This window comes from Eublepharis macularius, chromosome 11 (genome assembly GCF_028583425.1).
Source record: "Eublepharis macularius isolate TG4126 chromosome 11, MPM_Emac_v1.0, whole genome shotgun sequence".
NCBI classification, from domain to species: Eukaryota; Metazoa; Chordata; class Lepidosauria; order Squamata; family Eublepharidae; genus Eublepharis; species Eublepharis macularius.
The window spans coordinates 18,324,877-18,346,693 of record NC_072800.1 but is presented as its reverse complement, the minus strand read 5'-3'; the positions used below and the strand labels follow the sequence as shown (position 1 = coordinate 18,346,693).

At 42.7% G+C, this 21,817-nt stretch overlaps 1 protein-coding gene across 1 annotated transcript in view; it reads left to right on the top strand.

Annotated features, from left to right (window-relative positions):
* The window catches only part of CNTNAP2 (contactin associated protein 2), a 1,091,545-nt gene that overhangs the window by 833,569 nt on the left and 236,159 nt on the right, over positions 1 to 21,817 (top strand). The window contains exon 14 of the mRNA XM_054990911.1: positions 6,273 to 6,429. Within this exon, the coding sequence (XP_054846886.1) occupies positions 6,273 to 6,429 (157 nt within the window). The remainder of the gene's footprint in view (positions 1 to 6,272; positions 6,430 to 21,817) is intronic.

Sequence of the window (21,817 nt, the reverse complement as noted above, 5' to 3'; positions counted from 1 at the left end):
GCGTACAAGGCGGTTGTAAGGGGCATACTAATGGACTTAAATGGCAGAGCAAGGAAAAAGAAAGAGGAGAAAAGACAAGAGATTGAGGAGAAAATAAAGGCCAAAGAAGCACAGTTAAAAAAGAGACCAGGGAAAAAGAAAATACATCAGGAAATCAAAATTCTTCAAGAACAGTTAACAGCAATGAGTAATAAAGAATTGGAGTGGAACCTTAAAAGACTGAATCAAAAAGCTTTTGAGGGTGCTAATAAACCTGGGAAATATTTGGCATGGCAATTGAAGAAGAAAAGGGAAAAGAAAATAATAAATAAAATCTGTGAAGAAAATAAAACGTACCTGGAGCAGACTACCATTAGTAGAGCCTTTTATAAATTCTATGCTAAGTTGTATAATAAAAAAGAAGTAACCAAAGAATCAATAGCATCGTATTTGGAGAAAACCAAACTCCCAGAGATTTCGGAAGCTTGGAGAAATAAGTTGAACAGTGAAGTAACTGATGAGGAAATAAGTAAGGCAATACAATCCGCAAATCTAGGAAAGGCGCCAGGGCCAGATGGACTTACGGCCAAATTTTATAAGACAATGGCCAACGAACTGGCACCATTCCTAAAAGAGGTGATGAACGGAGTTTTCAGGGATCAAAGAATTCCAGACACTTGGAGCGAAGCGAATATATCATTGATCCCAAAAGAGGGCCAAGATCTGACTAACGTGAAAAATTACAGGCCTATATCATTACTTAACAATGATTATAAAATTTTTGCGAAGATATTGGCGGAGAGACTGAAGGGGTGGCTCTCGGAAGTCATAGAGGAAGAACAAGCAGGCTTTTTGCCGGACAGACAAATAAGAGACAATTTAAGGACAGTGATCAATGCTATTGAATACTATGATAAGCGTTGTGATAAAGAGGTTGGTTTCTTCTTTGTAGACGCTGAAAAAGCGTTTGACAATTTAAACTGGGATTTTTTGTTTGCCACTATGGAAAAGCTACAACTGGGAGAAAGATTCATCAGAGCAATTAAAGAAATTTATAGAGACCAGACTGCAGCAATTGTAGTGAATGATGAACTGACCAAGAAATTGACGATTAGTAAAGGAACAAGACAAGGTTGCCCGTTATCTCCATTGTTGTTCATTTTAGTATTGGAGATTCTGATGATACAAATACGACAAGATGAGGAAATACGAGGAATAAAAATAAAGGACTATTCATACAAGGTTAGAGCATTTGCAGATGACATAATGTTAATTGTAGAAGATCCATTGGAGAACATGCCAAAAGTGATAGATAAGATCAAGGAGTTTGGTGACTTGGCAGGTTTCTTCATTAACAAAAAGAAGTCAAAGATATTATGCAAAAACATGACTAAGCAGAAACAACAATTGTTAATGGAAATAACGGACTGTGAAGTAACTAGTAAGGTGAAATATTTGGGAGTTGAGCTGACTGCAAAAAATATAGATTTGTTCAAGAACAATTATGAAAAATTATGGACTCAGATAGAGAGAGACTTGATCAAATGGAATAGACTGAATTTGTCATGGCTGGGCAGGATTGCAGCAGTTAAGATGAATGTGTTACCAAGAGTAATGTTTTTGCTACAGACAATACCAATCATCAGAGACTCTAAACAATTTGAAAAATGGCAGAGGAAAATATCAGATTTTGTTTGGGCAGGCAAGAAGCCTCGAGTGAAAGTAAAAGTTTTACAAGATGCAAAGGAAAGAGGCGGAATGCAACTGCCCAACCTGAGACTTTATCATGATGCAATCTGCCTAGTTTGGTTAAAAGAGTGGATGACATTAAAGAATAAGAAACTATTAGCCCTAGAGGGATATAAAAAAATTTTTGGATGGCACGCATACTTATGGCATGACAAAGTAAAGGTCAACTCGATGTTCCTGCATCATTTTGTAAGGAGAAGTTTATATACAATCTGGAAGAAGTACAGAATTTACCTACAAGAAGGAACCCCCTGGTGGGTGGTTCCATACGAGGTGATAGATCCGAGAGCTGTTGATAATGAACAACAATGTTTAACGTACAAAGAAATAACCAAAACTGAAGCATCTAAACTTAGAATAAAGACGCAAGAGGAACTATCACCTAACTATGATTGGTTCCAGTACAGACAGATTAGAGACTTATACAATTCGGACTCTGCAAAAGGGGGCATACGAACAGAGAACTCGGAACTAGAGCAGACCCTTCTTAAAGAAGACAAGAAAAGAATATCCAAGGTATACCAAGTACTGTTGAAATGGTATACCGAGGATGAGATAGTTAAAACACAAATGGTGAAATGGGCTATAAACTTTAATAAAGAAATAACAATGGAGGCATGGGAATACTTGTGGAAAACTACAATGAAGACAACGACATGTATTAATATTAAAGAGAACATTTTCAAAATGATTTATCGTTGGTACATGACACCAAAGAAGATTGCGCTAGGGAACTTGAACACTTCTAATAAATGCTGGAAATGTAGGAAGCATGAGGGCTCCCTCTATCATATGTGGTGGTCGTGTGAGGTAGCTAGGCAGTTCTGGGGGGAAATAATAAGAGAAATGAGTGAAATTTTACAGTTTCAAATAAATAAGAACCCAGAACTCCTGCTGCTAAACTTGGGAATGGAGGGAATTCCAGCCCATCATAGGACGTTGATATTTTATATGACTGCAGCAGCTAGACTTTTGTATGCGCAGAAATGGAAAGTACAAGAAGTGCCAACTATTGAAGATTGGATCTACAAATTGCTGTATATGGCTGAAATGGATAAGATGACAAGAAAACTGAGAGATCTGGACTCAGGGCAGTTTAACACAGACTGGGAGAAGCTGAAACAATATCTGGAGAAAAAGTGGGAGGTGGGAGGAAAACTGTGGCAGTTTGAGAACTACTGAAGTATAATAAAAGTATAAAAGAGAGGGGTGACTTTACCGGGGGAGGAAGAGAAATGTGAATTTATAAGCAGTTAGATTAATTAATTGATTGAGATATATATAGATATGTAAAGGTTAATTGATAGAATATTGATAGAGAATAATTAACGGTTTAAACATGAGGATTGAGTAATTAACAATATTTTTTTTTTTACTTGATAAGACTTATATGCACCAAACTGAATGTATAGAAGAGTTAAAACGACTGATTATGGGATGAGTTATATAGAAATACTATAAAAAGAAGAAATGATTAATATATAGAGAACAAATTAAATTGTTTGATTTAAATGTGGGAAACTTTTATGGTTTACGATATATAGAAATACTCAAAACTGGAAAATGGGATAAATTGTTTATCTAAAGAAGTATAGTTTGGATGTATAATAAGTAAAAGAGTTAAAGATGTACTGCTTAATATAATGGAGAATATATATTTGTTTTAGAAAGAGGAAGTTAATAGAAGTAAGGGAAAAGGGACAGAGGGTGGGAAAGCTGTTGGAAGTCAACAAAAGGGGGGGAAAGGGAGGGGGTTAGAAACGAAAAATTTAGGGGAAAATTGAATGTAATGGAATGTAAAAATATTAATGTTCTAACCCAATAAAAATTTAAAAAAAAAAAAAAAAAAAAAGGACAGGGGGCGGCCGGTTTGCCATGCACCCCCTGCCCTGCAGGGCAGGCAAAAGCAGTGCGGGGAGCTGCGAAGCCACCTGTGCCATTCGCCTGCCCTGCAGGACAGGGGGCGGCCAGCTTGCCGCGCACCCCCTTCCCTGCAGGGCAGGCAAAAGGCAGCGCGGCGCAGGTGGCCCCGCAGCCCCCTGCACTGCCTTTTGCCTGCTCTGCAGGACTGGGGGTGCGCAGCAAGCTGGCCGCCCCCTGTCCCGCGGGGCAGGCAAAAGGCAGCGTGGGGGGGCTGCGAGGCTGCCTGCGCCCTCTGGCAGCTGGCAGACTACCCCCCCTGCCCCCCCTTGATCCGGCCCTGCATCAAGGTTAGTACTCTCTACTAGAGATGGGTAGAAACTAAAGTACGAACCAAAGTTTATGATGAACCGGGCCAGTTTGTGGTTCATGAACTGTTGGTCCATCAGAGCCCATTGCTGATGAACCACCATGAACTTTTAGGCTGGTTCATTTTTTGGTTTGTCACTGCAGACAGCCTGGCGCCGATCAATCAGTTTTCTAGGCAACAGGGGATGGACTTCCTGCAGACCTTCTGCTGATCCAGAAGTGGCCTTCTGCTGGCCTGGAAGTGACAATTTGCTGACTTGGATGTGACATTTTCATGAACCAAACAAACCGGTTTGTGAACTGAGGCAGGTTCATGAAAGTTCGTGGTTTGTGGTTCGTGAAATGTGACGAACCATGAACTGCATGGTTCATTTTTTTCCAGTTCGTTCCCATCTCTACTCAGACTGGCAGCGGTTCTCCAGGATCTCAGGTCTCTCAGAGTCCCTCAGGGTCTTCACATCACCTGCTTACCTGATCCTTAACTGGAGATGCCTGGGACCTGAACCCTTCTGCATATCCCCTCTCTCAGTACATGCATTGTGTAATTCTTACATTACATTTAGTACATGTAAGCTGCACATGTGATTGAAACCACACACATATCTAACTACTGGTCTGTGGTTTCATTTGTATAGCAAATTCGTGTTGGCTCTTGCTTACAAACAGATGTACATGATGCAAGATGTACATGAGTTTTACTGTAACGTGCAAACAGGGCTATGGATATAGTCAATTGATAAATGTCTGCCTACCCATAAATGTGTGCTGATTCTCTCAAGCAGGCTATCTTCATATACACCTTGATAATTTTAACACAGGTGAAGAGACCTGAGGGAGCATCGATAAAGCATGCTAAATCTGTGCTGGTCACCTAGTGTTCTAAATGGGAGTCAAACAGACAGCTCTGGACATTTAATGGTCCTCACAGTGACCTGTAGCCTTCACAACTCACTTCACAGAAAAGGAAATGATGCTCTTGGTAAGGTCAAGGAATGACTCACCAGTGGCTGCTACTACATGACAAAGGAACCTGATGTCAACATTTACTCTTATGATTTCGTCTTAAGTTCAGGCCAAAAATGGATATTAATAACAACAACAACATTCAATTTATATACCACCTTTCAGAACAACTCAATGCCCACTCAGAGCAGTTTACAAAGTATGTTATTATTATCCTTACAGCAATCACCCTGTGAAGTGGGTGGGGCTAAGAGAGCTCCAAGAATCTGTGACTTGACCCAAGGTTCCCCAGCTAGCTTCAAGCGAAGGAGTGGGGAATCAAACTCGGTTCTCTAGATTAGAGTCCTGCCACTCTTAACAACTACACCAAACTGGCTCTGGATGAACAATTATAGATATAGCCCACTAGACATCTGCTGGATAGGGAATTTAGTTCATCAACTCATTTAAGTTTGATACATTTATTTTAAAATCTTGGGCCCTGCTGGCCTACAGGCATGCTACATCCCATCATAACTTAATCAGAAGTGACCACCATTTGAATTCTTCTTAGTGACTACTATTCTCCTGATCTTAACCTATTCATGAAAACCATTTTTTAACCTACAACCCAGCTCCCTCAGAGTATCCTGGAGCTATAATGCTTAAATAAACCGTCTTGGTTATCCTGTACACCAGAGAGCAAATTTCACATTCTCAGTGCAGTCACATGCTTCAACACTTAAATTTAAATGTATAGATTTCTGATATATTCCCCTTCTTTAGTGCTGGTTTTTACATTAGAATAACTATATTGCAAGATAGATTGTTCATGCTCCATGAAAATCGCAGCCGTGATTCTTTTCCTCCTAAGCATGAAAAAGGAGCTGCAATCTTGCATGTATGCTCCTTCCAGCATTACACAGCTTATGTGAGTAGATCACTTGTGCAAACAGGCATGTGTATTTTTTTCCAAATCCTGTGTTTGCATTAGACACTAACAGAGTTACAAAAATGCCACATAGCCAGATGCTGGTGTTCAAGAATGTTGTTACCTGCTCCCAATCTTGGCACAAGATTGGTTCCTTTTAATAGATTGTTTTCTGATGCTTAGGAATTTGCAATATGTTTCTAGCCATAGCTATTAATAATAAAGTATTAATTGGATTCCAAAGAAACTCGTGTGCAAAGGATGCAATAACTATTTATGACTCTATCCTTTTAAACTGTATTCATGTTTCATCAATGTCTCTCCCCCCACAAACCTAAAGCTATCTGTAATGACTGCTAAGATGATCAGAATCATCCATTTATAGTATCAGAACCTTTTCTGTGTTCAGCATAACTCATTCTGCATTCCCTTTTCCTTGCAGAGGGTAATCCGTACACCTGGTGGATTGGGAAATCCAATGAAAAACACTACTACTGGGGCGGCTCTGGGCCAGGAATTCAAAAATGTGCCTGCGGCATTGAACGGAACTGTACCGATTCCAAATACTACTGTAATTGTGATGCTGATCATAAACAATGGTAAGTATGTTGTCAAGCTCCCATAAAACAGTCAGCCTCTCATAAACCTTAAAATGCCATGCCACCCCATGTGATTGATTGGTTCTGGATAAGCAAAAGACAATGTGCCATGCATAATGCAGTTGTGGGATTCATTTCCACTGGATGTGTCATGGCATCTAGCTCAGACGGCTTTTTCTACAAGGGCACAAAAGGTAGCTTATTATCAAGTGTTATTAACCAGTATAGGTTAATGGAACCTTCATGTTCAGATGCAGTACACCTCTGTGTTTTGGGGACAAACAGTTCTTAGTCTGTTTATATGACTATTGTCCTGGATAGGATTGCCAGGGGACGGGACCTGGCATTCACCTTTGAGGACATCTTTCTGCGCTTACTTTGCGTGCATGTGCATCCAAGGCAGAGCAATGATGTCATTTCCAGGAAGTGATGTCATTGTGCAGGGCCCAGTAGTGCTCCTGCCCATTGCAACAGGCTGATTTGGGCCCCAATTTGGTCCACTGCAAAGCACAGGAGCGCTGCCAGCCCCTGCACAATGATGTCACTCCCCGGAGTGATGTCATCACGCCACCCTGGGAGTGCGCCCGAGAGGCCTGTTCCCCCACCTTTCCCCTCTGCCAGCCAGGTAAGTGGTGGGAGGGCAGAGGGTGGGAGCAGGGGATTCTCTGCCCCCACCGGGGAACCTGAGATGCCTAGTCCTGGCCAAGAAGGTAAATTTCATTAGCTTCATTTGTATGTGTCTGAATATTCCAGCCATTGATTCCTGGCTCCCTGTTTTTTGTGTGGTTGTTTTTAAATAGCTTAATTTTAATAGTGAACACTTAATAACACCTCTGGAAGAATCACATTTTTATTTATGAGAGAGCTAGATCCATTGTTGAATTTGTCGTCATGTTCATCTCCAGTGATTATACAAATAGGTGATTATAGCTCTGAAAGGCTCAGTAATGACATATTTCGTATTTTTATTTGCTTTTTTTGTTGTTGTAATCTGCGTGTTGATATTTGGATCAATAGTGGCAGGCTGACTATTAGAATTAAGACGTTAATTCATGGCGTTATTAGTGACTGCTGAACTATGGAAAGTGCACAGTGCCTTTGGAATAAAATAGGTCATTAATAGCGCAATCCTAAGCAGAGTTGCACCCTTCTAAGTCTGTTGAAGTCAATGGGCTTAGACAGTTATATAGTGTTCAGGACTGCACTGTAAGAATGTGGATTAACAGGAAATGAGAGTGAAAGAGAGGCATTTTTTACATTGGCATTCAGATGAATGGAAGGGAAGCAGAAAGAGTCAGAGCTGTAGCAAGCCTAGAAAGTCCTAGACAATGCAGTTGAAAGGAGCTCTGCCGCAGTTCAGAAGAAAATATTCCCCCTTCCCGCTGATGGCAGCAAGAAGTCCTCTTTTCAAATATCCTGCATGCCCGGTTGCTGTGACTTCCAACAGTGCTCCTTCCTTGCTCCATGACTTGGGACTTTTAAGGTTAAAACTAGGGTTGTGTCGTGGGCTCTGAGTCCTCAGAGGATGAAGACCTCAGGGAGGATGACAAGAGAGAGTATTCCAAGCCCTTCCAGGGTCAGCCGCTTGGAAGACCAGCAGGGAGTGGAACAGCAGGAGCCCTTGCCAGAGCAGGCGGAGGAATCCAGGGCAGACTCAGAGACAGAGGCTGTTCCCTTACCTGCACCAGCTGTTGAGACCAGGGCACATCACCACCCAGCTCCCCTGAGCCTGAAAGGCAGCGCAGGGTGCGGCAGCGTCTTGCTGCACAGGAGAGGAGACATAGTGCAAGGCTTCAGGCACTCAAACAGCGGCGTAGTGACCTTGAGTCCTAGCAGGATGCAGCACTGCCCTGGAGGGGATTGCTCTTAAGCCAGGATGCCCTTTCCCTCATTGCAGAAGCACCCACACACAGACCTGCCTGGCTCTACTGCGACCCAGCTCTGCTCTGACTGCTCTCTTGGCTCTAACCTTTGAATTCGGTGCCCTGGACTACGCTCCCTGCTTGTTCCCTGGTCGGTTTGGTTGAACTCTGGACTTTTAGAGAAGCTTGTGGCAGACTCCCCACCTGCATTCCAGCACAGGTTGCCAGTCCCCCCGCTCCCACTCTCCATCCCCTGCCCCCATTTACCTGGATAGCGGGAGAAAAGGCCTCCTGGGGTGTGCTCCTGGGTGGTGCGGCACACCCCTGTGCACCTCAGTGGGCTGATTTGGGCCACAAATGGACCAAATTGGGCCGATTTGGGGCCTAAATTAGCCCGCTGTGAAGTACAGGAGCTCTCCTGGGCCCTCCCAACAGTGCGCTCGTGCTCCTCAGTGGGTTGGGTTGGGTCCATTTGGGACCAAAATTGGCCCACTGTGAAGTGCAGGAGCACTCCAGGGCCAATCATGCCACCCTGCAGTGCTCCTGTGCTCCACAGCGGGCCGATTTCGGCCCAAAACAGGGCTGAAATCGGCCCGCTGTGGAGCACAGAAGTGCTCCCATGGATGGCACAAGACCTGTGTGATGACATCACTTCCCAGAAGTGACGTCTTTGTGCAGCTCAGGAGCACACACACATGAAGACATCTCCAAAAGTGACTGCTGGGTCTCCTGCCTCCCGCCCGGAGAGTAAGAGGACCTGGCAACCTTAGTTAAAACCATCACTCACTTTTGTAGATATTCATACTTCATTTTTCTCCCAAACGGGGAGCCAAAGCAAGCTTAAAACATCATTCCCCCCCTCCTCCATTTACCCCCACAATTGACCCCTCCAACGTTCCTCCCAGGTGTGCCTCTGGGCCTGCACAACACTGTCACCCCTGGAAGTGACATCATTGCCCACCCCAGAAGTGCTCCTGTGTTTCACACTGGCCCAGTTTGGGCCCTACACAAACTAAATCACGGCCATTAGGAACCCAACTAGGCCGCTGTGAAGCACACACATGCTCCCAGGCCTCCACAATGATGTCACTTCCCAGAAGTGATGTTATCACACCACCCCGGGAGCGCGCATGTGCAAGGAGCAACATAAGAGCAACAAAAAAATAAGTGCTGAATCCACCCTCCCACCGCGAGGGTAAGGGGATCTGGCAACCTTTGGCCCCTTGGTCCCCACCCATTACAGGGCTTTACTAGCATTCTCTGTAGTGGCCCCCACCAAATCATTCAAGAGGAGGGGGGATGACTGCAACATAATTTCTGGCTGTATAATCTAAAGTTATGTCACTGCATCATGGAATGCGGTAGAATTTCCTTAAACTACCATAGAATGTTGGGGAAATCCTAGAATGTCCTGTGACATGGTGATGACATTTCCAGTTATGCATCTGGAAATGACATCACAGGATGCTGTTTCAGTGAATCTCGAACCCATGTCACAACTCTAGTCCGCACAGTGTGATTAAGTATGTTTGAGTACTATCCTTTTTCAAAAAACCTTCAACCCCTCCTTTGTCTTTATGCACAAAAGGCTCTCCCCTCCTTTTCTGTTTTCAATAGGACTTCAAAGCTATAATTTGATATTAAGGCACTGCCACCTGCATAAACCATGAAATCATATCTGGAGCTCTGAAATGAAATATAGTGTTTAACTAGGGATTAGCCTTCTCTATCCATTCCGCCAGAAATGGTACCTTATTCTATACTTATTGTGCATTAGTGAGGTTGCTTGAGTGCGTCATGATTTGAAGCCTTCTCCGGCGTCACTCAGGCTTCGGGGACAAATGAGATGGCTCGCATTATCTCAAGGATTTGCATCTCGGAGGCAAGAGAGGCCAGAGGTATGGGAAAGAGGGAGAAAAATAATAAAGAATCATCAAGTTGTGCATTTAAATGAAAATTCAATTTAACATGTCAAGACATTTTGCCAAAAAGAATGTTATGTTTGATGTATTGTCGAAGGCTTTCACGGCTGGAGAACGATGGTTGTTGTGGGTTTTCCGGGCTGTATTGCCGTGGTCTTGGCATTGTAGTTCCTGACGTTTCGCCAGCAGCTGTGGCTGGCATCTTCAGAGGTGTAGCACCAAAAGACAGAGATCTCTCAGTGTCACAGTGTCACAGTGTGGGAAAGATGTAGGTCATTTGTACAAATGACCTACATCTTTCCCACACTGTGACACTGTGACACTGAGAGATCTCTGTCTTTTGGTGCTACACCTCTGAAGATGCCAGCCACAGCTGCTGGCGAAACGTCAGGAACTACAATGCCAAGACCACGGCAATACAGCCCGGAAAACCCACAACAACCAATGTTATGTTTGTTTGTACATTTTAGCAGGCTTTTAAAAGAAATAGGTTTTTTGAAGGGATGCCACATTTAATCAATTAAATAACTGTTCAATTTCACCAAATTAAAAAGGTGTCCTTGATTAATCAGGCAACATGTTTTTCAAAACCATGAGGATGTATGCATGCTGTGACGCGTATGTAACAGTATAAACACCAAGTTGTGCATTCTTAATACGCATTATTTCTGCAGGTGTACACAGATTGAATTATACAAGTAGGATTTCTTTCAGATGAGAGACCTATCTTTTATCCCCTTTCTACCTTACTTTGTTTCCTGTAACTCCCATATTCTTTTTCATCCCACTAATTTTATTCATATCCTTCCTTCATTATTCACAATTGCAGCACAATCCTGAAATGAGTTCCAGCCATGGGCTTAGAAGTGTATTAACCCTGTTTGGAATTGTGCTGTTATTCCTTCACTAAATACACAGAGAAAGCAAGGGGGAGGAAGAAGTTAAAAATGAATTGCACATCAAAACTCAGCTTCTTACTGGAAAGCTAAAAAAGTGAGGATAATGTTTTTTAAAAAAGAAAAAAAAGTGATGCAACCACTGAATGCCGACATGCATGTTTTCCCCCTGTCACAGCTGGTTAATCTTCATTGAGATCCAAATAATATTTGGGATTGTTTAAAAGTGAGCCATAATATATGTCTCTAATAGAAATATTTGGGCGCAATCCATCAAGAACTTATTTTGCACTGGTTGTCTTGAAATGAATGGAAGTTGTGCAGGAAAATGTAATACTGCATTTTGTCCTTTCCCAAAATTTCTTACATAGCCAATGAAACTTTTCTAAGATAAGTAATTTATTTTATATCCTGGCATTATGTTTTCCTTATGTATAAGCAAATTCTGTTCTGTTACCATACAGACCTGCAATCTTTTACATCTTAAAAAACTAGGTTTCTATTTTGTCATCAGTTTGTCAAAATAGTGTTCTGTTCTAGTTAACATGCATGATTTTAATTTTCTCTTCATTTGTATGTTAATCTACAGCATGGAAGATTAATAAAATACCTTGGAAGACTTTAAAAAAAAATTTGAGACTGCCTCCTGCTGCCCAACTGTTTGGGGTCAGAGTAGACCCATCTAGAGCTTGATCTGAAATGGATCCCTTGAAGCTGTCCCCTAACTACCAGGGGTGTTCGTGGGAGTCCTCCTTACTGCTCTCCATCAAGACAGTGCATCCACCATCTACCGTCTGAAGCAGTACAGCCCATCCCACTATCTCAGGATTCTACCACTTTGTTCTATGGAATGTCTAGGCCAAGCCATTCTCTCTGTACCTGCAATGCACCAATTCTTAAGCTCTCACTCCGTGGCTTTAGACTGAGAGTCTCTCATGAGACATCTTGCACAAGGATGTTCAAATGAAGGGAGAAGCAATGTTAGCCGGGAATATGAGTTTTAAAAGACAGATCGAAAGGCTCTGTCAATTTCCCCTCTCTACAGAGCCAACAAAGCCAACCCTCAGAGGGTTTGTTTATTTCCTCTTCACCTCCCCGAATGCTATGTCAGTTTCACCACCACCCCCTTCTGGGAGGCAAAGAGGAAATAAACAAACCCACTGATGAGCGATCTTTGCTGGCTCTGTAGAGAGGGGAAATTAACAGAGCCTTCCAATCTGTCTTTTAAAACATGGCTTCCCGGCTAACATTGTGTCTCTCTTCACTTGACCGTCCTTGTGTAAGAGGTCTCGTGTAGAGAGACTCCAAGAATAGCCTGTACACTAGACTGTCACGTCTATCCAGTTTAACTGCCTTGGGTTTAATTATTCAAACCATCACCTGTTCTGTGATTCATTTAATATCTTCTACATCAGTTGTGTAAGACAAGATCTTCTACCCAAACAAACCCATCTGCTTTCCAAACATTCACCACGTTTGAACATTAAGTAAACATCTAGGATTTTAAATTCCCGGTGAGCAGCCCATGGCGGTTTTCTGATTTCCCAGGAAATTAGTAATGCTATACATAAAATGCCAGGGTTTTTGAATGATAAAAGCCTCATAAACAGGCCATAAAGTCTTTTACAAACGAATGAAGCAGCATTTCATTTTCTAACAAGGTCATCTGCCTACTGGAAAAAATACTAACACAGAAGCCTAATTGAAATGAAAATAATTCTACGAGACATATGTCCATGTTTACAAGCAGACCAAAAGTGACATGTATCTTTTTCTTCCTGTGCTTTATAGCAGGTCTATTTACATAATGAAAAAATAAACCCTGAACCCAACCCTACATCTGTTAATTACCTTTCTGGTGTGCTATTGCATTAAATGTGTTTACAAGTCTTGGAGCATTCAATTGCCAATAATTATTTGTGATGAATGAAGGATAAGTGTTCTAAAGATAGTTATTTTGCTCTCCTTTTTCCTCCTAACAACATCATCTTTGTCTAACTGAAACATTTCATTTAATGCCAGGCAGAATCCTCCTCCTGCCCCCAGCGGATGTGCCAAACGTTATGTTTATAGCCCAATTTGCAGCTAACACCTCAAATCACCCTTTTAAAAGCTATTGCCATTATAAACAGTGTCTTCCGAAACCTTTTCATAGCTTGGAAACTTGAAATGGCTCTTTTCTTCCTGCCAATTACAAAACGATTAACATCTTCATCCAGTTTGAACTAACCACTGTAAGGTGGAACTACCACATTATGTGGGAGATTGGGGCCACTGCTGAAAATGGAGATGATCCATGTTTAATTCTCCTATGTTTATCCAGGGTCATGTATGGACTAATCAGAAAAGGTAGTTATCATTGAGGAACAAAGTGGACTTTTATATTTGAAGATAGATACAAGAGGAGAAGTTTTCATTAGCATGGTGGTCTTTAATAGGAAACACCAGCCAAGCACCAAGATGTGTTCTATACTGGAGAACAAAACAAAGGATAGAGCCATGGAGAAGTCTTCTCCATTGGTGACTGACCTTGTTTTGCTCTCTTGCTTCTCTCAGTGTAAACAAAAAGAGAGACAGGAAATATAGTGCCCTGCTCTCTACACATGCTCACTAGCAGAAAGACTTTCCAAAAGGTAGCAAAAAAGGTGGCTCATAAGTAGACATGGGCACGGACCAAAAAAATTTAATGAACCAGCGGTTCATGGTTTGGGGCTCCTGATGAACCCGAACTAATGAACTGAAATGAACATTTCCTGCTGATGAACCAGTTCAAGGTTCGTGGTTGATGGGCATCAGAACAGCCCCCGTTGCACTTAGAGAGCCCATATTCCCAGGGAGTGTTTAGCAGGCTATCCTCCAGCCAGCACCCAAGTTTGGTCAAGATTGCAATAGGGATCTTGGAGTTATACCCTCTCCAATCCAAGGCCCCCAGGAATTTCCCATTCGATACAATTAGAGCCACCAGTTGACGTTGGCCCAGTGTACAAGGGGTTGGCCATCAAAACTGCCTATCAGGGTTTGCAGGGATGAGATTGGAGTGCCCGTGGCTACAGAACACCCCCCCTTCCCCCTCCCTCCCCCCGGGTGTCTTCTCCCATGTAACCAATCGTAACCAATTTGCAGCTCCATGGTTGGAAGGAAGACCTGCCGATCAAGGTAAACTGGGCTTCGATTCGGGTTTCTAGGGCGACAGAAGGAGTGCAGACAGAGTTCAGGCATTCCTCCATCTCCATTTCCAAGGGAATTGATTGATGGTGCCTGACTGTCTGGCTTCATGAACCGCTGGTTCGTTGGCCATGGATGCTCATGAACCGCCGGTTCGCGAACAGACGATCAGGCAGTTCGTGGGGTTTTTTTGGTTCGTAATGTGGTTCGTGCCCATGTCTACTCATAAGGAGTGATGCAGTGACATCACTTCCAACATGGCCCCAGAAGTGATATAATTATGTAGGAGGCAACACTCTAGCATTCACCCCAAACTGTAACATATTATTTTGGGTAAATGTTAGAGCACTGCCCCCTACCAATCATATAACTCCCCAGGTCGTGTTGGAAGTGAATGAACGAATGAATGAATTTATTTGCAGTCAGAGACCATAACAATGACAATACATCCTTATCAATCAATAAAATAATTAAATCCAGCGTAAAAATGTAAATGACATAAAAAAATACATTTAGTATTTAAAATCTTATCTTAAAAGAGCAGGAGACTATGTATGGCTATTCTTTTTATTATGGAATTTAACCAAATAGAGACAGAATTTGGCTATTTGCCTGGAGATGGATTTTCATCGATTAGGAGTTTCTCCAGGCAGGCCTTATTTGCTTCTGCAATTGGTGTGTCTAAGAGTAGGGAAATAAACTTGTCCCTATAGACTTGATGGAAAGGACAGTGAAAGAACATATGAATAAGTGATTCCACTTCACCAATGGAGCAATGTCAGCCTCTGTCCTCGTATGAGAGGACACTTCAATAGTCATTGAAGGGATAACTTCATATCAGGCTGGGGTGTGTTGGAAGTGACATCATGTCATCATGGCCGACACTAGTCACTTCTCCATTTCCCCAGAAATTTTTGCCCCACTGCCCAGCTCAGCGATGGTGGAGAAAGTTGGCAATGTATGGTAAGCAATAGTCCTGGGCTCCGTATGTGATCTCAGGCCATCAGTCTCTCTTTGCCTAACCTACCTCACAGGGTGGGTGTAGTGAGTATCAAATGGAGGAAGGAAGAGTGAGTGGTGTACATTCCTCTTTGGTGGAAGGTCAGGATAAAAACATACTCAAAGGAATAAATAAAAATATGTATCCTCTGTATATCTTGAACATATTATAGTAATGCCCAAACCATTATTCACAGCTCTTTTTTGAATACACAACATTGTATTTTATATTTCAGTGAAAGGAGAAGCCGGGAAAATTATAATTCAGTTAGTGAAATTTCATTTCCTTGACTGTTGTTAGACTAAATTACTACATCTTCCTTGTGGTGGAAGAGGTGAAACAGAAAATTGCCATGTTTCCTTACAATTCCTTTCAAGTCCTCGTGGACCAATCTGTCCAGGAAATGAAGGCTAGAGAGGAAAGGAATCCTACACATGTATACCTGTTTTGTTTCAGGACATCCTGGGAAAGGATAAATAGACTAGAATGTCCCGTTCAGTTGCAGGACTCTGTGTGCATCTAAAGTTGGGAGGAGGACAAATGAAAGAATCTGTCTTGGTTCCACCAGTACAGTTTCTTGAAATTGTTAACAATAACTATAATTCAAAATAATTATAATTATTTTTTCATTTATCAGTGGCTTATCTGTACATTTTTGCATATAAAACTAATTTGAACTCAGGGATTGGGGGGGGGGGGTGTTATACTATGTCAACACTTTCTTTCAGAGGGAACTTAAGGCTCTTTGTAAACCTTATATATTATACCGAAAGTAGAAATCTGGAAATTATTCAAAGATGTTATCTATCTCATTATAATTACAGGATTATTCGTTTCCCATTTGGTTATTAACCGGAATATAACATACTGTGAATGTAATCCTTTTTCAGTTGGAGCGATTTCCTTTGGGAGAGTAGGATGGCAGAGGCCATTTTTGCAATCAAAATTTACAGAATACTTAAATAGCAGAAGTATTATTATCTAAGTACTGAATATTCCAACGGTGATTATTTCTGAATATTGACAATGAAGTCAGCATGCTGGACTAGTTCTGTAATTAACTCACCCTCCTTTGTGAGCCATTAATGCTTGTAAACATCATAGAATTCCAATGAGTTCTCCCTCGATGGAAAGCCCCATCGTTCCCATCAACAGAAGTTTTTTCCCACAAAAGAGGCTTGTCCGGTCCCTGCTGTCCTTCAGGTGGTGTGGAAGCCTCAGTATATAGACAAGGACAAACCAACAAGGAGAGCGTAGCTCAAGGAGGCAAAAGGGAAATGCAATTAAGTCAATTACAGTATATTGAGACATATAATATAGTCGTACAGTATATCAAACAAAAGTCCATATGTAGTCTCTAAAGTCCAATTATGTAGATATATAATAGATACATATAATATAGATAATCATACAGTATATCCAGCAAAAGTCCATATGTAGTCTCTAAAATCCATATGTAGTCTCTAAAGTCCAATTATATAGAAATATAATTGGACTTTAGAGACTATATATGGACTTTTGTTGGATATACTGTATGACTATATTATATGTATCAATATACTGTAATTGACTTAATTGCATTTCTCTTTTGCCTCCTTGAGCTATGCTCTCCTTGTTGCTTTGGATGATAGGAGGTTTTCCCTGCTAGGTAATATGTAGACAAGGACATACATCAAAGGAGACAGAAGCTCTTCTCTGATTCTTCATACTCTAGTTCTTTATGTGCTTGGTTGGGAGAGAAAGGCTAATTCCGCACACGTTGGATAATGCACTTTCAATGCACTTTATCAATCGTTTGAGGTGGATTATTTGTTCCACACACAAAAAAATCCATTCCAAATGACCTATAAAGAGGATTGGAAGTGCATTATCCAACGTGTGCGGAATCATTGCCCAACAGCTAACTGGAAACTCATTTGTGATGGGCTGATGTCTATCGCATTACTGTAATGCTCTCTACATTGGGCTGCCCTTGAAGTCAGCCCTGAAACTGCAGCTGGTTCAGAATACGGTTATTGATAGGGTCTAGCCTACAGGAACGTATCTTGCTTCTCTCAAAACAGCTCCATTGACTGCCATTTATTACCGAGTTCACTTCAAGACGCTGGCTATGACATTTAACGCCTACACAGTGTGGACTCATATATGTTCCGATGTGCCAGATGTGGACTTCAGGCTGCCACTTAGTAGTTGTTCTCCTGCTTAGGGTTGCCATGAACTGGAGCTCTTGCCTTTTCTGTTGTAGCTCCTACTCTAGGGAATGGTTGATCTGGAGAGATGCTGTCCCTAGAGGTATTTAGGAGACACTACAAGACTTCTTTACTTGATAGGGTTTTTAGTGATGTCAGAGAATTTATTGTGTTTGTATTTTTAAATTTGAATTTGTAAGTTGCCTTAAGCCATGGGCAAGGCAAGGTATAAATATTTTAATTAATTCCATTTATTGTGGTCTCTGTATAGAGAGGTACAAGCTATTCTCCCACAGTTTCAGGGAGGGTGGGGGCCTCCCACCAACGACTCCAGCTTTCTACTGCTGCTCCTTCGATCAGAAGGGTAAAAAATGCTTTAAAAATCACTGTTGATGCGGCATCACTTCCAGGGAAAAGCCAGAAGTGATGTCATACAGCTCTAGGAATAATTGAAAACTCTATGGTTTTATTCCGAAAGTGATGGAACACCGTTGCACTGACAGTGCCCTGCCATGTTCCTCTCCCTCCAACTCCCACTGGTTGCCAGCCACAACTTTCAGGTCATATTATGTGGAAGTCTAATATTTCTGTGCACCTCTCTGGTTCTCCACATTCTTTGTTAAAAACAGTTAAATGGATCTAGGGAGTCAAACTCCCTTTGCTCAAAAATGAAAAGATGGCCCCTTGGCCTGTTGATAACTTTACTGTAATGGTTACTTTTTTATACGGTATTGTCACAAACAGCCTTAAAATGCGCAGCTTTTAGCAACTGAATCATAAATATATCCTTGCTGAGAATCCCTCCCCCAACTAGGTTACCAACCTAAAGGTGGGGCGCATGTGTGTGTAGTTCTTCCAGCATTACAACTGATCTCCAGACTTAGAGATCAGTTCCTGGGAAGGAAATGGCAGCTTCAGAGGATAGACTCCATGGCGTTACATACCTGCTGAGTTCCCTCCCTCCCCACATCAAGCGCCACCCTCAAACCTGCAAAAATTTCCCAAATTAGATTTAGCAACCCTGCCTCTAACTGAAATCTGAAAGCAACCGCCTGGTTTTAGTGGTAGAAGAGAACTATAGGGCTCTAGGTAGGAAAATACCTGGAGATTTGGGGGTGGAGCCTAGAGAGGGTGGGGTTTGGGGAGGGGAGGGGCTTCAGCAATAGAGTGCCATAAAGTTCATCCTCCATAGCAGTCATTTCCTCCAAGGGAACTGATCTCTGTAACCTGGAGATCAGTTGTAATTCTAGGAGATCTTCAGCCACCACCTGCAGGTTGGCAACTCTAGCTGACTGTGACCATACGCTTAAAGTAAAATACCAAAGGCTCCACTTGTTTTTGACACTGTTACGGTTATGCCAATAAAGGTTCTGTCTTGTCTTGGTAAATACCAAATATCCAAATTAAATGAATGCCCAGTCTTGTGATCTTAGAGGTTTGGGATAGGACTAGGTTGCTCATCTTTTGGGGGTGGGTAGGGGTCCTTTATTACTGTTCTTCTTTTACAAAGTATAATAGACAGTAAGAGGAGATGTTCAGTTTTCTTTCTTGGGTGAGACCCATGTCTGTTTTTAGTGAAAAGATTATACAAGGCAAACCTGGATTTGCCATCCAGGTATGTTTTCAGTGGCTATGCCTACAGCCATCCCTGTATAGTGTAAGCCTCATATGTTTAAGAGCACAGAGGGACAGCACACCAATCAACTGAGCAATCAGTTAACTGCCTATTCAGAGAGGCCTGTGGCCTTGCTATCACAGAGGGAGAGAAGAGGGCTGTGGCCACAACCCCAAAGCCCACTGCTTTTCCTGGGGGGGGGCTCCAATTTAACAACCTGGGATGAGGAATTGCCAGCCTAAATTTCCCGCCCTGTGGGACTGAGTAGTGGGAGAAAAAATGGGCTCCAAATAGTGACACTCTAGGAATTTCCCATAATCTCTATGGTAATAGGGACTAGCAGAAGCAGCCTATAGCATCATTCCAAAGTGACATCACATCCTCCTCAAACTCCACCCTCCCCAGGCACCACTCCTCAAAATCTCCAGGCACTTGCTGAGCCAGGATTAGGAACCCTGATCCTCGGCCACGTGGCCCTGTTGCCCAGCTCCAGCACAATGCTGTGTTAGCATTCAAGGGGCACCACAGAGAAGGCAAGGTCAAAGGCAAGACATGCAAGAGGAGCCTTGCCTACTTATTGCTGCGTCTTGCAAAAAAAAAAGGCTGTAGGCTGTACTTCAACACCTGAAAGAGATGCCCACAGCCTCACTCCCATTGAACAACAATAAACTGCTATGTGTTGGTGCTGTGCTCATCTCTTTCACAGGCCCACCTCGCTCTGACTTCCATCCCTTACAGGGAGGAGCAGGAGATGTACTTGATCGATTGCTGAATATTCCATGAAGCCCAGAGTGCTTGTGATGAGGGTGGCAGCTTTCTGTCTAGATGTCATGATGGTGCCCTATGTTAGCAAGGGCAGAAGTTGGTCCTGTGGCAAGCGGTGGGGATCTGGCAGCATTGCAGATCTTGTCCTACCGGCACTGCTAGAACTGCAGGCATCTCCAAACATTTTTGTTTTTCTTAGGTGCCCTTAATTTTCTTTATTTTGAATTCATTTTTTTGAAAAATTTGTAACTATGAAGTTCCAGGGGGAAAGCCACAAGAACTGTTCAATTAATCAGTCACATTTATGGAGCCTTGCAAAACATTAACAATATTTTTTAAAAAAACCTAAAACTTAATTTCATTTTTTCACAATATTAATAGACTAATTTGTTTTTATAATACCTTAATAACAAACACTTGATACTCATGGGCATCTTTTGTAATTTTAATAAATGTTTTAAAAAAGGTCAGCCAATATTTGAACAATTAATCACTCCATAATGCAGTCTTAAGAAAAGTTATACCCTTCTATTGAAATTAATGGGCTTGGAAGGGTTTAAGTCTGCTTTGGGTTGAACTGACATTTTCTTTTGGTTTACCAACCAGCCATCCCTAGGTTTACACTTAGAACGTTTTAGGAACACACCTTCAAATATTTGAAATTCTGGCCAATTCACACAGTATCCCAGGGATACATATAGGTTTGCCCCCACAGTCGGAAGAACGAGACAGACACAAGGCTTTGGAACTAAAGGCCGCTTTATTAAACATAATATCAACACTAAACTGCGGCAAAGGCAAACTAGCGGCACAGGCCAAACCGTGGGGTCACTCCAGGACCTCCGCTTTGACTTGTCTGGGCAAGCCCCGCTGCCCCGAGTGTGAGCCATTCTTGGAATAGCCTCAGCCTGGCTGGCCAGGCAAAGGGTTCCCCCTCAAGCTCCTAAAGCCTCAGCCGTACAGCATGAGGGAAGGACTTGCACCTGGGGTTCGCTGGAGGCGGTCTGCACAGGTGGTGGTAGCCATGAAGCATACCATCCCTCCTGAGAGACCCTATTTCCCCACCAATGGGGAACTGCCAAAGGGGTGCTCACTGGCCCGCTCCCTATTCCCCAACTTTCTCCTGCCAGGGGAACCTACTAGGCAGCACACCACCAAAGACCTCAAACCCCCGCTGCAGTACAAGGTAGGTGAAAAACCCAGCCCCCGCATGTTGTCAATTTGGAGGCTGGGAAAAAATTCCTACTTGGCTCTGTAAACAGCAGCTGGCTAATCCTATACTGAAACAGGGTGAGGAGGGTGGACCGATCTCAGGGAGAAACTGAAAGCACGGAGGCAGCTGCTGCAACTGTCTCCGCCCCCCACTTGATGCCCGTAAGCCCAGGAAAGATTCCTGTCTCATCCTCCATATGCGGAGGCTAACCCAGCCGCCAGCTTAAGCAGCTGCACAGCCGCTGGGATGGGGCCGCATTCTCCAGTGGGTCAAAGAGTAGCCCCTCAGGGCAATTTCAAGTAAAGAAAATGGAATGGGGGGAAAGCTAAGACCCTTTCTCCATGGACACTGCAGTTGTGATCCAAATTGGGCACCACACATGCAGAAATTAAGAACAACCCTTAGCTCACATGCTTCCAGTTTGAGCACCACTAAGACGTACCCAGGTTCTGCTTTTCTTTGGTATGTTATGTGGGAGCACATTGTGAAAAGTGGCAAAAGTGAACCAGGTGTGGTATCCATTTGCACAACTCTCCACACACATCCTTGTGAGCCATTTGGGGCCTTTAAAAAGCAGAAAATATGAAATGACGCAGATGGAAGTTCATACCTACAGTATGACATCAGGATTGCCAACCTTAAATGGGGCATGGAGTTCTTCTGAAATTATATCTGATCTCCAGGCTACAGAGATCAGTTCTATGGGAGAAAATGGCTGCTTTGGAGGCTGGACTCTATGGCACTATTCCCCTCACCAAACT